The following is a 19,084-nucleotide window of genomic DNA, read 5'->3' as shown; positions in this document are numbered from 1 at the left end:
GCATGGGCGGTCCAAAAAGCGGATGAAGATTTACTAGATGTTTTTCTGAGAAATTGCCTACAGATTTTTCTGGATTGTTGCTGGGTTGGGAGGATGTCATAAATAAAGATTTAAGGGAAATGGGAACTTCCTGGGAGGGTGTAAAGAGGGACGCTTTAAATAGATTAGATTGGAGGATGAGCGTGCGTAGCTGTGTTGGCCTCAGGCGGCTTGGTGCTGCAGTGAGTTATTATTATTATTAGTAGTAGTAGTAGTATTGTTCTGGGTACCTGGTTAACTAACCGTATTTCAAACAGTAGGCTGTATTAAAAATGTGTTTCAATCCCACCTTTTAGGGCAATAATGAAAGAAAGGTTGAGATGGCTAGGGCACGTTCTGCGGATGAAGGATGACAGATTGCCGAAGATTGTCCTTTTGGGCCAATTGTCTAGGGCTAAACGGAAAGCAGGTCGTCCTCGTCTAGGGTGGGAGGATGTCATAAAGAAAGATTTAAAGGGAAATAGGAACTTCCTAGGAGGGTGTAAAGAGGGAGGATTTGAATAGACCGGGATGGAGGAGGAGTATGCGTAGCTGTGTCAGCTTCTGGTGGCTTGGTCTGCGGTGAGTTGTTAGTAGTAGTAGTAGTAGTAGTTTCAAAGCAACTTATGAATCACAACATTGAAAGACAACACTAATTAGAATCACGATATTGAAAGTACCTACTGCTATGTATTTCCATCAGTCTGTATATATCTTACCCAGCCTATTATGTATGAGGTCTTTGTAGGATTGGAATCTACACCTAAGTTTCCGTTAGTATCCCCACGACTCAACTTTAACCCTCCAAAGTTTCAATGTTAGCAATATCTGGGATGAATATCGTATTCAATGATAAATGTATACAAGACATGGTAGCTTGAAACTTGAATGAACTCGGTAATCATTGTGTGATACTTAGGCTCTTTTGTAATTTTTTCGCCACTTGCTAAGCTTATATCATCGAAATTCACTATTTGTTTGAAAATATTTACTATCATATCCTGAAATAAAGAAAGGTGAGAATTCAGTAGCAGTAGCTTTAAAAAAATAGTCGTAACAGCATATTGTAAAAAAAAGTAAAGTTTGTTGTAGCTGTCATTCAATTTTCAGTAATTTGATATATAAAAGAGAAAGAAATCCTGGCAATTACCATGTAATTAGATTTTTGTATAATCACCCCAGTCTTTATTCCAATAAGAACATTACTTTTCTAATTAGGATACCAACCTATATTTTATTAAAAGCTACAAAGAAAATTATTGGTTTCTATTTGTGCTTTAAAATCCCTAAGATATCACTTACCATTGGAATGGTAGCCTTATATCTGCTATTCTAGGACAGATAATGCATGAATAACCAGGAGAAGACCATCTTGCAAAGTTAGAAAATAATTTGAGGATAATTTGTTAGTCAACCCCAAGATCAGAAGTGCTACCAACACTCGTTATTCTAAAAGTGATAAAGGCTTTAGTATTTTAGAGATGAAACTTAGTGTAAAAAAAATAGCTAAATCATTAGAGAGCTATCTTAAAGTTTGATTTATAAACCACCTCGATTTCTTTTCCAATAAGAACACTCCAATTAAAAAAATAGGAACAGGCGTGTATTCACACAGACACACACACACACCCTGCCTCCAAAAAATTGAATTACCTTTGATTGTTGTTTGTTCTTTAAAGTTGCAAAATCATCAGTTTTAAATTTTGAGGTTACCACTAGCCATTGATATCGTAAATATGGTACCAAGGGAAGGCCAGATTGCAACTTCAAAAGTTACTTCACAAAATGATTAGGTAGTCAGCTCAAGATTGGAGGAGCTACCATAGTAGAACCCCTTCAACGAATACAGTGGCTGCCCTCTCTCGGCGTACTTTTAGAGTTACCAATCCCTCATGTATGGTCTGTCGAGCATTTGCTATTGCGTAATCATTGTTTTTTAGATAAGAGCTTTTCTGCAAACAGGGGATGCCCCCAATGCAGCAATCTACATAACCAAAGTCATAGATGGCAATATTGTTATAGATGGCGATATTGATTTTATAAAATTTAAGTCTGATGTGTGAATCAAACGTGAAACCCATAATTTCCTATGATAACTACTCGACTGAGCCAACAAGTCATTGATGATAATAGATCCCTAGAAATAGTTCATGAGCAATCAATGTATTGTTTTTGGGATGCTAGCCAACTGATGGTTAGCGCCACAGTAACGTAACAAGTTAATTTCGCAACCTGTCTTTCAATTGGAGTTGGATACATGGTAAATGATATCAGCGATTTGTTTCTGGCACTTTTTTCCGCATCATTACATGAATTTGCATACCACAGTGATTTGAGATGCTTATTGGACAGATATATTCTTTTCGTGGTTAATAAAACTTGTTTTAATCTCCAAAAATTGTAATGACTACAACCGTCCAGGTTTTCTTTTTGTAATATAATGGTCCTGAGCACACCGGTTTTGCATTACCGGGCTTGAACATGAGTTTGAGTTCTCAGGTTGATTTGAGTTCTCCCCCCCGCCCTATTTTGTTTGGGATACTTAGAATTTTTTCTTTTTTTTTACATGTCTTAAATTGCCATTAAACATACCTACAACAAAAGAAATTCATTTTGTGATACTTTCGAAATGCAAATGAAGATGATAGATATATGTTAGTTGTGTTTTTCCTATTAGAAATATAACGTTTGTAGTGACATTTTTTTCTTTTTTTTTACTTGTTTTTTTAACTTCAAGTTTAGCCAACTTTTTTGGGACTTGGTTTTTTACTTAAATTTTTTCGACAGTTAGATTTTTTTTTAAGATTATTTTTGGGGGAATAGAATTTTTTGACATTCAGGAGCGCAATCACACGCATCGCCAAAAGTGTCATAAAACCCAGTTAAAGAAAAAGGTTTCTATGGAATGCTTTCCACATCAAATGCTTGAACAAAGAGACATGTTTCGAAGTGTTTCATATGTTCATGTATAGGCACATCCCCCTCTTCCCAGTTTCCAGCCCCACCTGCACAAAAAGCACACTGAAAAAGGTCACTTTGACCATGAAAAAATAATCCAGTTTGCATGTCCTGCGGTAGCAATGGAATCCTTTGACCATCTTCCATTTAACTTCCTCTCGTTTGAGAGAACTATCTTCTTCTTGCGACAGTAAAGGTCGAGAGGCATACTTTGGTGGTTACAGATGAAAATTATTTTAGTTCTTGATCACATGTATCGATCACAAATGTAACAGCCTTCAGTTAAAGCAGGAGGTTTCACTGGAATGTTTCCCATGTCAACTCATTGAAGAAAATTACATGTTTCAAAGTTTCTCCTATGTTTATGTATAGGGAAATCACCCTCTTCACAGTTTCCAACCACACCTGCGCAAAAAGCCTACTAAACCTACTCACTGTCGCCAACGAAAAAGAATCCAGCTTTTGCGAGTTCTTTGGCATCGATGAAATTTTTTAACCACATTTCATTAAATGTTCTTAGTCTAACACCCTATCGTTTAAGAGCACTGCATTTTTTCTGGTCAAGATTTATAGGATGATACATTATACAACTTTTTGTCATGATATGTGCAACTATATTATACCTAGTCATTGAAAAAGGTTTCTTACACGATTCCAGTGTATGATTAACAATGATGGAAAACATTCAATAAACCAACTATGGCCGAAGACAAAGCACAAGGTGCCAATTGTACGGCCGTATAAAAAAAAAATTCAAAAACCATGTTCACCAAAGATGTGTTTTAGTTACTGGCTATGCACCTAAAATGAATAAAAGCGCTTTTGAGTACAACAATCTCAGCTAGCTTGTAAATTCCAAGTGCTTTATTAGTTACCGCCAGCGTGTAAAAAAATTAATAGAAGTATTTTTGAGTACAACAAACTCAGCTAGTTGGTGAATTCTGAGTATTTTGTTGCTTACTGAGTATCTAAAAGTTTAATAAAAGCACATTTGACTACAAAAAAACTCAGCTAGTTGGTATATTCCATGTATTCTGGTTGCTGACCGTGTAACAAAAAATTTAATAGACTTAACGTTTAACTGTTGCAAAATCAGAGCCTAAAGCTCCATTTTTCATTTTCTTTTCAATGTTTCAGAAAGCTCAGAAGCATTGATTGGCTTCAAATATGCTGAAACATCACTTGCATTCAATAAATATTTTTTGAAACTACCTTCATGTTCAGAAATGACTATACTTTGAACAAAATCTTTCCTCACATTAGTAAAATGACTGCACGTTCTATCAGCAATTGTATTATCATTATGTATACCCTCCGGAAATATACCATCATAAATAGGAATTACGGCGGATTTTATAATTTGCTATGTTTCTCTAGGGTTACCTTCAGAAGGTTAAAATTGATTACGATAGGAATAAACTTTGGCTTTACGAAGTATTGAACTGGTTACGTTCTTGTAAATACGTTACTATACTTGTAATTACGTAATGTACTGGTAAATACGTTCTTCTAATAATAGCTTTTAAAAGAGCTTGAGTAATCCATGGTTTCTTTGGACTTTCTATGCGACGAGTCACACTTTTACAAGTACTACAATCAACCAATAAACTATTTAAAATTGAATACCAATTTTGAAACCTAGCTTTGATATTTAGTTCGTCAATATTTAGAATTTCAAAACTACATGTCTCTAACATTCCTTTATAAATAATTAGTATATTATCATCAAAGATCACTTTCTTATATTTATTTTGTAAATTTGTGTTAGGCCTAGTACTGCTACTAAAAAATTTGAAAGCTTGTTAATATCCCGAAGTGGTCAGCCATTTGCCTTATGGTAACTGACAGCAAAAATATTATCAATCAACGATGCTGAATTCATACCGGCCCTTGTTGGGACTGTAATTGTAGGCTTCAACCCATAGTTCAGTATAAAACTTAAAAACTGGCTAACTTCTGGGCTAATAAAACAAATTCATTAGATCAAGATTAAAAAATCACCACACAAAAACATAGGTAAATTTCTGCTCCTAATCATGTCCAACTGCTCTTCTAGTAACATAAAAAATTCATTAATATTTCTCAACGGAGGTCTATAATCAACAACCAAATAAAACTGTTTAGTTTCCTTGCTAACCTCTAATGCCAAACTCTCAAACACCATTTCTTTATTAACCCTTAAATCATCTCTTTCTCTAACAAGTAAGTCCTTTCTAATGTAAGCACCCAGTCTACCATGCTGACGAGTTTCTCTATTCTTAAGACACAATCAATAATTACCTGTTCCTAATAAACTAGAATTATGATTACGTAACCAAGTTTCAGTTAGAGCTAGTATTTGAATTCCAGAAAACATACATTGGTTCATTTAAATATGTCAAACTGCTTTGGAGTCCCTGAATATTCAAATGGAAAAGTGTAAGAGAGTCTTTAGGCGTCGATTCAGAAATTTCAACTGGACTGATATTACGTACCGTTTTTTTTTTTTACTTTCCTCTACAAAAAAAAAACACCAATCCCTCTACTTTCATCTACTAACTCTAAATGAGCCAAATTAAGTGGAATATTCTCAAGTGGACGCAATATATCAAAATCTACAACCATATTCAAAATTACTTAAATGGTACTGTTAAAGTAAAAGAATATCATTGTAACTAGCCAATATTATTCTACTCAGTGAACCCCGGGACGAATGCAAGTTAAAAAAGCCTTTGGTAACTTCCTTCAAAAAACGGAAAAAAATATAAACAACAATAATATGACTGAAATAACAATCCTTAACACAAACAATAAGTGAATTTCAAGAAAATAGAGTAGGAAAATAGACAAAAAGAAAAAAAATGTAATCTAAACTTTTCCTCAGCAATATCAACCAAGGAAGTAATGAATCGCAAACTAGCATAATTCTCAATATTTCACACTAAGTGACCGGGAAATTGACAAAGGGAAATTGTGTACTATTCTTTTTAACATAAATTAATCTTGATAGCAAAAAAAAAAAACATATACAAACATACACTTAAAAGAAAAATTTTAAGCAAAGGGGGAAAAACATTTGCATGGACATACTACATAATTATAATTTCATGGCAGAACACCGCCTAAACACATTGGCTGGCTTAATTCGGGAATTAATTGACCACATTGATACACAGCTTTCATTCCATTTGACCTTTCGATACGAATAACTGGCGGAAGAGAATTGGAAACCCAAGACAATATACCCAATGTGGTCAATTTATCTTTCATTTCAAATAACTTTTTCCTAGCAACACGAATAGAAATAGTTGCATCATCACTCAAATGAATGTTAATGTGATTTGCTACTGACTTGCCTTTCAGCTTTTTACCTCTTTTTAATATATCTACCTTAGCATCAGATGACGGAATATTCACCTTAAAGAATTTTTCTCCTTCTTTACCATCACAATAGAGAACCCTGGTATTTCAGACATCTGCAGACAATCTTCACAGTTTTTTTTTTTTTCAAAAATGACTTTAGCTTCATTTTGGCTTTCACGCGGAACATTCCACACGGTTTCTTCCGAGACAACACAGAGTTCATCAATTTCGATTTTCATGCAAAAACTTTAGCATCAATACTATTAACTTTTATGTTTAAATTTTGTTTTTTTTACAAATATTTTTATGTTTAAATGTCCAAATTCCACTGTTGAAATACGGCATTCCAAATTTTCTCAAACAGTTCGTGGTAACGAACTGTAGTAAGGAGCGACCCGGCTCAATAGTAACCAAAACTCTAAAAAATGGAATTTTGGTACTAATAGCTACATCAAAAGAATCGTATTTTAATGCTGATTTTAAATATATAAGTTTCATCAAGTTTAGTTATACCCATCAAAAGTTACGAGCCTGAGAAAATTTGCGTTATTTTAGAAAATAGGGTGAAACACACCCTAAAAGTCATAGAATCTTATCGAAAATCATACCATCAGATTCAGCGTATCAGAAAACCCTACTGTAGTAGTTTCAAGCTCCTATCTACAAAAATGTGGAATTTTATATTTTTTGCCACAAGCCAGATCACGGATGCGTGTTTATTTGTTTTTTTGCTTGTTTTTTTTCCCCAGGGGTGATCGTATCGACCCAGCTGTCCTAGAATGTTGCGAGAGGGCTCATTCTAACGGAAATGAAAAGTTCTAGTGCCCTTTTTAAGTGACCAAAAAAATTGGAGGGCACCTAGGCCCCCTCCCACGCTAATTGTTTTCCCAAAGTCAACGGATCAAAATTCTGAGATAGCCATTTTATTCAGCGTAGTCGAAAAACCTTATAACTATGTCTTTGGGGACGACTTACTCCCCCACAGTCCCCGTGGGAAGGGTTACAAGTTCAAAACTTTGACCAGTGCTTACATATAGTAATGGTTATTGGGAAGTGTACAGGCGTTTTCAGGAGGATTTTTTGGTTGGAGGCAGGGGTTGAGAAGAAGGGGATATGCTGGGGGAACATTCGATCGAGGAATTTGTCATGGTGGAAGAAAATTTCCATGAAGGGAGCGCAAGATTTACTAGCATTACTTAAAAAAAACAATGAAAAAATAAATATGAAAAAGTTTTTTCTTCAGCTGGAAGTAAGCAGTAGCATTAAAACTTAAAACGAACAGAAATTATTACCCATATGAGGGGCTCACCTAATACCTCGCTCTTTACGCTAAAGTATTTTTAGTAATTTCAACTATTTATTCTGCGGCTTTTGTGATTCAGGGGTCATTCTTAATGAATTGGGACAAAATTTAAGCTTTAGTGTAAAGAGCGAGGTACTGACAAGGGGGCGAACCCCCTCATATATGTAATAAAAACATGAGAATACAAAAGTTCTTTACGTAAGCTAAGTTATAAGTTACGTATATCTTTTACTTATAAAAAGATTCGTAAAAAATTAAAAGTTCTAGTTGCCTTTTTAATTAACCGAAAATCGGAGGGCAACTAGGCTTCCTCCCCCGCTCTTTTTTTCTCAAAATCATTCGATCAAAATTATGAGAAAGCCATTTAGCCAAAACAAATAAATATACAAATTTCGTTTTAATTATTCCCTTGCGGAGAGCCAAAATCAAAACATGCATTGATTCAAAAACGTTCAGAAATTAAATAAAAAAAAACAAGTTTTTTAAATGAAAGTAAGGAGCGACATTAAAACTTAAAACGAACAGAAATTACTCCGTATATGAAAGGGGCTTTTCCTTCTCGACGCCCCGCTCTTTACGCTAAATTTGTTTACTGTTTTAAAATGTAGAGTTAAGAGAAAGAGTCAAACTTTAGCGTAAAGAGCGGGGCGTTGAGAAGGGAAAGCCCCTTTCATATACGGAGTAATTTCTGTTCGTTTTAAGTTTTAATGTCGCTCCTTAGTTTCATTTAAAAAACTTGTTTTTTTTATTTAATAATATACCATGAATTGACTCCAAAACCTTCTTATTATCTTTTTAATTTCTAGCATCTGAGTTAAACTATCAGCCAAATATTTTAAAGATAACTCATCATTAGCTTTCGAAAACACTGAATCTAAACCAGTTGATTCATCCAAAATATCAAACATGGAGCGGTTTGACTAGCCAGCTTCACTTGATGTATTTTTCTTTCTTTTTTGCTCCTTTCTTTTCCCCATATTTATATAAAAATATACTGAACTATCTTACAGAAAAAGAGTATCAGTTTATTATCAAGGCCAGTGACTACATTCAATGCATTAGTCCCCAATCAAGGGCACGGCTACAACCACTATTTAGCGACGGAGCTAAATCCATCAAATCAGAAACTATAGGCCAAGAAAACCAAGTGTAATTGCATGAATAAACTATAGGCCAAGACAACCAAGTATCTTCCTTCCAAAAACGATATTGCTATTACTTAGAAAAGAACGAACTGGTATTCATATTGAAAACTTCAAAGAAGATCTCATATCGTACATATTGGTTCTTAAAAGTTGTTAAAAGAATTGTATTCTTGCTTTTAAAATAGTAGTCGTACTGTAACTTGCAATAGCAGTCATACTATTAACATTTTAGGACCGATAGTGTCAATGAGCCGGTAGGAGAAGGCCGAATAGCAACCTTAGAAATCACAACACAAACTGATGTGGCAGTCAGCTCAAGACCAGAGGAGCTACCACCACCTATATCTCTGCAGCCGATTAATAAGCTAAATCAAGAGACTCCAATTTTGCTTGGTACATTTTTTGTTTTATATTCTTATTATCAAGGAAAACTGTATTGTCATTTCTATTTTGTTACTAAATTTTTCCCACTGTTCCGATTACTACTACTACTACTACTAATAATAATAACTCACTGCAGCACCAAGTCGCCTGAGGCCAACACAGCTACGCACGCTTCTCCTCCAACCTAATCTATTCAAGGCCTCCCTCTTTACACCCTCCCAGGAAGTTCCCATTTCCTTGAACGTTGAAACAAAAAATATATATCGAGATTCAGTTTTCAAGCTAAAATAGATTGAAGCTCAATCTGCAACTAAAGCAGAGAAGGAATGCTTAGACAATGGCAACAGGCAATTTGTGCCTATAAAGTTACCTTTATAGGCACAAATGTTACCTTTATTCGTCAAAAAAGTTTAATATGCATCTGTTCATTTACCTAGGCTGGATAGATTTGTGGGTGTTAAGTTTTAACATGAATGATCTTTAAACCTGTAAAAACATGGATTTTTGTAAATACTTGTATTTGCGCGAAAAAAAAAAGGTGAAAATAAAGCTTCTAATCTATCGGAAGACAAACTTTTATGGATAATAGAGATTGCAGCATTCATATTGCGGGGGGCTAGACAAAAATCGGATGACTTGGAGTATTTCAATGATTGTACACACCTGAGTTCTCGCTTGTTTCTATTAAGCTATATTCAAAAGAAACTAAAACATTTTTATTTCATATGTACAGGCTATATAAGATTTATGGCTTATCTCACCCTTAAAGCTTCTTATAAAGTCGATTTGCTGTCCATCTAAAACCGTGATTCCCAAATTAGGCTCTACCAGTGGAGCATGGCAGTAGTTGGTGGGTCATGGGCAGGATGTGCAACCTTCGTCTAACCATACTTTAGAGCCTCAATTTTGAAAGAAAAAAAAATCATTTAAATGATTTAACATTTACATGCATTTAAAGAGCGAAAAATACATGATAGTATTTATATATGCATGAAGGGTGTTTTATACAGACAATATTTATCATTGGCATAAAACATGCCTTGAGGATTACCCAAACGAGTACCCATGTCCTTTTAAGCTTCCTCTTCCTTCGGGTGAATACGCATAGAATCTGAGTATTAACATTTAATTATCAGAAGAGGCTGGGGCATTAGGATTTCCGAAATGCCTAGGTGGGGCATGGCCCAAAATTGGTTGGGAACCACTGATCTAAAGAAATTTGAAAATAAGTCGAAACTTCAGCTAGAAACAAGGCTAAAACACTGGGATCACAATCGAAAAGAGGTCAGAATGAAAAAGGAAAAATAATACTATTTTTAGCCCGGTTTAATTTAATGTAAACTTTCTTTTGTTGGTAGCTGTGTCGAACAAAGCACGTAGACCTCATCAAAATTTATTTTGGCGCTATTTTTTATTTATTAATGTTTTTTTAGGTATCAGGATTTGAATATCTACCTTGTGATGACCCCCCTTTCTTTTTGGTTTTCCAGTATTGTGTGGGAAGCTCTAAGTTTTTTTGTTATTTTTACACTTTAATAGAAAAATTTGTATGCAAATATGCTCCATTGAGCAGGCTACTACAATTTCTGTATTGCTGCAAAGCCCTCTTTTAAGGATTGGAAAATATCTAAACATGCTAACCCCGTAACGGATTGCAACTCCTTATCTATAGTTGACCCTGACAACCCTAATTGATCAATCAAACTAAAATAAAGAAAGCAGGAATATGAATAATCCTAAAATTTGTATCTAATATAAAGTAATACTGACTTATAAGTACCAGAGGTAGGACAGATCCGCAGAAACGGCTTGGGTGTAGGGGTTCTCAATGCAGGTTTAGTTTTGGAAAAAGACACTAAAAATCGGCAAATCATATAGAAAATATAAGGATATATATAGACAAAAGACCCCGAATCCCTAATATTATACTTTTTTATAATTAGATGTCCTTTGGCATATATTTAGAAAACTAAAATTAAGCTTTGAAAGATGTATAGCTTAAATTCCGCAGTCTGTTGAACATTCTGTGAAAGATCGTCGTTCTGTTACCCGGATGTTGACCCGGATTTCAAGTCATAAATTGTAAATCAAAAGCCTTAAAATATTTACGATCTTGTTTTAAATTTTAGCTTATAAAATAGGTAAAATTATTCAAGTACACACAACATAAAACAATCACAAAATTACAACACTGATATTGTTAGCCACAGGCTCAACTCTGCTCAAGTTGGTCATAGACAGGCCAGGATTTACCAATAGATCCACTAGGTCTCTGCCTAGGTGCTCACAATGACAGGGGTGCAATAAATTATCACTGAGAGATTTCTTCCTTAACAAAAGCTGGACTGTTGTGATTTATCGTCATTGTGCCAGGTGCACTCCGCCGCCGTGCTGCCTATTCACTGAAAAGTGATTTTAAAACAACACAAAATTCCGTGGCCACTTGTAAACTGTCAAATGTTCCCAAGAATGGCAGCTGAGGATTCGGTATCACCTCTCTCTTTCGTTACTTTTAGCTCGTCAGTTGTTTTCTGCTAAGGGCTTCCACTATCCCCGAATTTCTGGGGATTTCCACGAAAATCTCACAAGAAGGGAGTGGCAATTACACTTGGGCCTAGAAGCGTTAAAGCTTTAAATCCGGCCCTGGTCATGGAATTCATAAAATCAATCCGTTCAGATTAAATCCCAAATACAATTCTGACTCTTATTTAAATGATTTTTAAAATTTTGTAACAACAATAGGGGAAGTTGATAAACAAATTTATTTTAGGGCTGAGAGACGTCAATGCTGAACTCTCTCCTCCCAGTTATGTAGAAGCAACACAGCCTATTATACCCGAAGGCTATGCAGGGCTGCCATCTACCTCTGATTCCTCCCAACATCCCAACGATGCAACTACAACCTTGGAAAGAATGTCAAAAATAGCTGGATATCACAGCATCGGATTAAAACCTGGTAAAACTATTTTTTTTTTTGCTTGTTTTAGGACGCTCATTCTTTTGTTGTACATTTGAGATGTTTTATGCAAATATAGTTTTACATGCCCTGTCAACTAGGTAACCTTCCTTGGTAAGCCTTTCTATTTTCCTTTGCCCTATTTTTCTAGGTCTCTTACACACTAGCCTAAAAGAAAAATTCAACATTGTCTCCTGAAAATATTCCAGTTTTACATTTACGTTGCATGATTAAAAGTCCTTTGGAACACATTTAGGAAACGAAAAGTAAAGCGGCAAAACACCTATCACTTAAATTCTATGTTCCGCGAAGCATTCTGTGCTCCGTTATTAATGTGACCCTTATTACCCTGAACAGGGATTTTAAAATAAAGCATTTAAAATGTTTCGATCAAATCCAAAAAATTTAAACATAATTTTATTTACGAATAAATTGATTAAAAAAAACTTTAATGAAATTGTTAAAAATTGAGAAACAGGGGGAACAGTGTTATTCTCCGTTTTCTGAAAAAATTTTATTTTATTTTCTATTTTTTAAACTTTCACTCCTTTAAGGTATTAAATAAAAAAACAAGGTTTTTTAACTGAAAGTGAGGAGCGACATTAAAACTTAAAACGAACAGAAATTACTTCGTATATGAAAAGGGCTGCTTCCTCATCAACGCCCCGCTCTTTACGCTAAAGTTTTTAACTGTTTTAAAAAGTAGAGTTGAGAGAAAGAGTCAAACTTTAGTGTAAAGAGCGGGTCGTTCATGAGTAAGCAGCCCCTTTCATATACGAAGTAATTTCTGTTCGTTTTAAGTTTTAATGTCGCTCCTTACTTTCAGTTAAAAAACTTGTTTTTTTTTATTTAATTTCTGAACGTTTTTGAATCAATGCATGTTTTGATTTTGGCTCTCCGCAGAGGAATAATTAAAACGAAATTTGCATATTTATTTATTTTTTGGCTAAATGGCTTTCTCATAGTTTTGATCGAATGATTTTGAGAAAAAAGGAGTGGGGGAGGAAGCCTAGTTGCCCTCCTATTTTTTGGTTACTTACAAAGGCAACTAGAAATTTTAATTTTTTATGAATGTTTATTAGTAAAAGACATACGTAACTTATAAATTAGCTTACGTAACGAACTTTTTTATTCTCACGTTTTTATTACATTTATGAGGGGGTTCACCCCCCTCGTCGGTACCTTGCTCTTTACACTAAAGCTTAAATTTCGTCCCAATTCACTAATAATGACCCCTGAATCACAAAAGCCGTAGAATAAATAGTTGGAATTACTAAAAATACTTTAGTATTAGAAGGAGGTGAGCCCCTCATATGCGTAACAATTTCTGTTCGTTTTAGGTTTTAATGCTCCTCCTTACTTTCAGTTGAAAAAACTTTCGTACTTGTTTTTTGACTGTTTTTTGTTAATAATGCTAGAATATCCTGCGCTCCCTTTATGGAAATTTTCTTCCCCCATGACAAATTCTTCGATGGAACGTTACCCCTACATATCCCCCTCTTCTTAACCCCTCCCCCTAACCGAAAAATCCCCCTGAAAACGTCTGTGCACATCCCAATAACCATTACTACATGTAAGCACTGGTCAAAGTTTGTAACTTGTAACCCCTCCCACGGGGACTCTGTGGGATTAAGTGGTCCCAAAAGACATAGTTATAAGGTTTTTCGACTACGCTGAATAAAATGGCTATCTCAGAATTTTGAACCGTTGACTTTGGGAAAATAATTAGCATGGGAGGGGGCCTAGGTGCCCTCCAATTTTTTTGGTCACTTTAAAAGAGCACTAGAACTTTTCATTTCCGTTAGAATGAGCCCTCTTGCAACATTCTAGGACCACTGGGTCGATACGATTACCCCTGGGAAAAAAAAACAAATAAACATGCATCCGTGTTTATTTGTGTTGTATCCCTGGGGAAAAAATACAAAATTCCACATTTTTGTAGATGGGAGCTTGAAACTTCTACAATAGGGTTCTCTGATACTCTCAATTAAGAATAGCAACGCCAATAATGCAGAATTAGGGAAACAGTTGTCAATCGGTTACAGGTACGGTATCTTCCACTTTCATAGAATACATTTTGTAGATTTTGTAGATTGACCAGTGCTTACATGTAGTAATGGTTATTGGGATGTGTACAGACGTTTCCAGGGGGATTTTTCGGTTAGGGGGAGGGGTTGAAAAGAGGGGGATATGTAGGGGGAACTTTCCATTATTGGAACTTTCCAATAATGAATTATAATCCATTATTGGATTATAATTCTGCATTATAATCCAATAATGCAGAATTAGGGAAACAGCTGTCAATCGGTTACAGGTACGGTATCTTCCACTTTCATAGAATACATTTTGTAGATTTTTAGTGTTCCAAGATGCTTAATATCAAGACGCTTAAGATTTTCTGACTGATAATGCTTTGAAACAAAAAATTAATTGAAACCAAAATTCTTCGAAGCCGTGAGTCTAACACTGTCCTTAAAACTGCTAAAATTAAACGAGACTTAAACCTGAAATGAAAACACTGCACAGAATACTATCTAAAAAGTTTGTTCATTAAGCAGGCCCATTAACTTTACTAGGTGCCAAGGAGTCTGTGTCTTGTTTTTTAATTTCGTTCTTTTCCCGTGTTCTCAGCAACTTCCTGTCAGCTTTTATAGTGTTTGACAATTCCCTTTCCCAACCGAGATATTCATCCTTCTCCTCGAAAATTTTCTTGTGTAGGTACATGTCCTCGTTTTTCGTCGAGTTCCTACTTTGTTTTGTATCGTCAGTAAATTTATTTTATAGTATCTTCGTTAGTTTATTTTTACTAGACTTGATTTTATTTTTACAAAATATTTAACTGTCCAATTTGATTATATTTTTGTGTTGTAGATGATTTTGTCATATATTGACACTTAAATTAAAAGTCTTGAATTATTATGCTATACTTAAAATCCTAGTGACATCGTATAACTTTAAGTATTTCTTAAGCTGTTTCTCCTAAAAAAAAGCTGGTGATGACCACCGAATTTTCTGATTATAAATTTAACATACCTTTATCTAATATTTATGTAAATATTTTTGTTATATCTTTTATAGTCCCTATAATTCCGCCCGTGATGAACGACACTGAGAACGTTGAAGAAAGCCGCATTTTTTATGCAAATGAAGAAGATGAAGCAATCATAACAGAAGATAAAGCTCGGGAGATCTTGTTGGGAGAGGCGGCTCAACATTTCTGCTGGGGCTTAAATACTGCCAAGAAAATGAAGATACTTGATATTTTTCATGGATCAGCATTTCAGGTGAGATAGCCAAGAAAAAATGACTAGAAATGTATCCCTCACATCTCGTAGAACATATTTATGGCTTTCAACTATTTTAGATGATTGCAGTTACCCCCTCCCCCTAAGACACTTTTCTATTACTCCCCTTCATTGTAATAATTTCGCTATTCCTGTTGTGGGGTCCATTGGCTTGACATTTCAACTTCGAACAGTGTTAAAAAGTCTTCGTGAGCAAAGAGAAGCTGCTGGAGTTCAGCAAGTGGTCTTGTGCTTTACGATATTTTTCAGAAGAGACTTGAAAAAATGATGTTCAAGCATTTAAATTGAGAAAATTTGAGGGTTCACTAACTCTAAACTTAAATAGCTAACCCTGGGTTGAAAATAGACTAAAGTTTTTGGACCAACACACATTCCAAAAACTGACTTGGCAAAAAAATATAACCATAGGTTTTGCCTGTCATTCAGTCATGTGAGGTGTGATTTTCTGTTCGTGTTAATAAACAATATGCAAAGACCGGTCTTTGTCTGCAGTAGACTAACTCAAACTCAACAAAGGTCAACATTTGACATAGTGTAAAAGAAATTTCTCATGTTTTACGGTGACTCAAAATATCTTTGACGGGCACACCTGAATTTTTCAGCACTGATTTCAGCAGCTCAGTTGGCAAAAAATAGTGGTACAAAAACAAATTTTTTAAAACTAAACATCATGGACGCCAAATGTCAACTGCAGTTTGTCAATAGTTGCATGATTGATCTCAACTTAGTTCTTTGAGTTTTTCTGCTGAAGAGAAGACAACGATTGAAACAGCTTAGGAAGAACATCCACCAAATCAAAGAGCATAGGTCAGGCCATCTTGGATGGTAAGTCCGTCCTGTCTATCTACAGGGAATATACAGAGTTGGAAGAACGTCTCGAGCTGACTTTCTTTAACGTTTGATATCTTTTTTTCTTTTTTGTTGATGATCGCGATGAAGTTCGGCACCATTTTCGCGAATCGACACTGAAATCTGGAAAAACTGTCAAGCTCGAATAGCTCCCGTCTTTTGTAATTCGGTGCCGATTTGGCAAGTCGGTTCCAAAAAAGTTACGTGTGTCATACCCTTCATGCTGGTTTGAAGAGTTTGAAGCTTGAAGAGTAACTAAAAACTAAAAGTATAGATTGTTGAAGCTAAAACCCGTCTCTATTTTTTTTTTTTTTTTTGCGAGAATTTGTTTTAGTTTTTACTTCGTATTAAGTCGTCCTGGCTAAGTTGTTGGTGCATTGGTTTGAGAATTTTTTGCCCAAGGAACACGGTTTCGATCCCTGGTATGGTCTGTTATTTGGTTTGGGACGAGGGTCAGTGGCGAGACACTTTGAGCTCAGCCAGAGTTGACCCAGATTTAATTTGGTACCCATAGGAGTCTGGGGAAGGTAAGCAGGAAGGGTGTGCGAAATCACAGGATGCCCCCCATTACACTTCCTGGCTGACAGCCCGATAAACGTTGATCAGAACCGCTGGTTTGGACCTTAATTGTCTATTGCCGTCATACTTACTTACTTACTTATTTTTGCTCTGTATTTCAATGAAAACGGCTATTGGTCGTCTTGCCGAAATACTTGCATTATTTAAATGACCGTATTTAGAAAACTACTCATTCCACGTAACTTCTTGTTTTTGGCAAAATGGGAATTCTATTGTGGTCACCATTGCTACTTTGCATAGATTACCAATTTTTTTTCAGTAGGATATTAGCCAGCTGTTCAAAAATTAGTTACATAATTCAGACGATCTACGTCTTCCTATCTTATTTTCTAACTATGAGTATGCCACTAATATTTTTCTCTCAAATGTCTCCATTGAGATTCATGATCGTTAGTATCCCTCGGTCAGATGTGTGGCTGTTAAAATCGAAACACGTTATATGCATAACTTAGATTTTTTTCAAATTTGGTAGGGAATACCTTGTGACAGGGTAGTGGAAAAGGCTGTGCCTCTTGATTAGGACTTTTCAGGTTCAATCCTGCGTGTCGCAAGGAAGATGCTTTCTTTAATATTCTAAAAAAAAATAGCATAGAATCTCTGATGACCTGTTGCTTGGAAGCAAAATGTAAGAATAAAGTAGATTTGGTTTCTAAGAAAATGACCTCGTATTCCATTAGAATTTGTAAAGTTTCTCTACTGTTAACTGACTTCAATTTTATTTCGAAGGATTGAGATACGATACATCTGTATTAAAATAAAAATATTCGGCTGATTGAATGTATTTTATATTTCTAGCTCGTACTTGAAACTTTCACTGAACGACGAGAAGCTGCATGGTGCTTTGAACCATATCAAGGGCAGAACATTGATCCACCATCAAATGGTGATGCCCCAGATGCATGGGATATATCTGCGATGCCCTCCCAAATGTTCAAGGATTCAAGCTTTGTTATAGAAGTACCACACACAGCAGATATCCAGCCATGTCATGAATGTTCTGCTCTTGGTAGAAAGAGGTGCTGGAGCTGTATTGGCTCTGGTCAGGTATGAGATTTATTTTAAAAGTTTCATAACTTCGCAATAGAAGAGCCACTCATAGGAGATATTCAGAAATGTCATAATTGTTATACTTTTGGGGAAACAGTGTTAGAGCTTTTTTGGCTCTAGGCCGTGTATTGCATTTATAAAGCTGCTTCTGCTCTCAAGCGTCCAGCCTTGTTGCGAATGTTTTGCTCGTAGCATGAAGGGGTATTGAAGGAAACCCAACTCTGGCTAGGTAGGAGGTTTAAATAGATATTCAACATAGGTTAGGTACTCATCCACATCTTGAAAGTTCTACTTTTTACATACAGAGGTGCTGGAGGGAGCTGTTTTGGACCTGGCTATGAATAGCATTGCTGGAGCTGCGTTGGCTCTGGCTAAGTATGAGATTTATTATCAAAGCTCTACAGCTATATTAAAAAACAAATCTAAGGTATTATTTGTGCACAATCATGTTATGAATGTTCTGCTCATATCAAAATGAGGTACTGGATCAATCCTGACTCGAGTCAGGTGTGAGATTTTAAATAAATATTGAACCTAGAATAGGTATCCAGTCACATCATAAACGTTCTATTTTTTGGCATAAAGAGGTGCTAGAGGGGGCAGTGTTTGACCCGGCTGTGTATTGCATTGCTGGAGCTGTATTGGTTCTGGCCAGATACAAGATTTTTTAGCCTAGAGACGCCCTCATTAAATAAATTCACAGGCATCCAGCCATGTTAATAAGTTTCTGCATATATCTGTTGTTTAATATCTGTTTTTTCGTATCTGTTATATCTCTCGTTTAGGCTGGTGTTATTTTCGTAGGTTTAAATATTGGCCTTAGCCCAATTACGATACTTTATGAGGTTCAGAAGCGTCCAAAGGTTAGTTTTCGTAAGTTCCTTACATTTTCTTTCACTTTCTATATAATAACGACCATGTCTTTGTAAATATTTTATCAACAAGAGAAATACCAAAGGAGTATAGCCTGTCCAATATTAATACAAGCACTAAGGCCATATTCTTACACCAAAGATAAAAAATAATATAGAACAGGAATATTTTATTTTTACCGGGCAAGAAATCATTTCAACAGTCATGCATCGTTGGTAGTTTAGTTCCCAAGCAGATAAGACTGATATCTATAAACTTCAAAATATATAATGGTATTTTTTCATCATTTCTTATATATATATATATATATATATATATATATATA

General features: G+C 35.3%; 1 protein-coding gene across 1 annotated transcript in view; it reads left to right on the top strand.

Moving 5' to 3' along the window:
• LOC136034556 (protein SSUH2 homolog) overlaps positions 1 to 19,084 on the top strand; it is a 36,173-nt gene that overhangs the window by 3,945 nt on the left and 13,144 nt on the right. Inside the window, exons 2-5 of the mRNA XM_065715796.1 lie at positions 8,999 to 9,159; positions 11,921 to 12,106; positions 15,185 to 15,390; positions 17,635 to 17,883. Of these exons, the coding sequence (XP_065571868.1) occupies positions 8,999 to 9,159; positions 11,921 to 12,106; positions 15,185 to 15,390; positions 17,635 to 17,883 (802 nt within the window). The remainder of the gene's footprint in view (positions 1 to 8,998; positions 9,160 to 11,920; positions 12,107 to 15,184; positions 15,391 to 17,634; positions 17,884 to 19,084) is intronic.

Source organism: Artemia franciscana, chromosome 13 (genome assembly GCF_032884065.1).
Source record: "Artemia franciscana chromosome 13, ASM3288406v1, whole genome shotgun sequence".
NCBI lineage: Eukaryota > Metazoa > Arthropoda > Branchiopoda > Anostraca > Artemiidae > Artemia > Artemia franciscana.
This window is presented reverse-complemented; position numbering and strand designations above follow the sequence as displayed.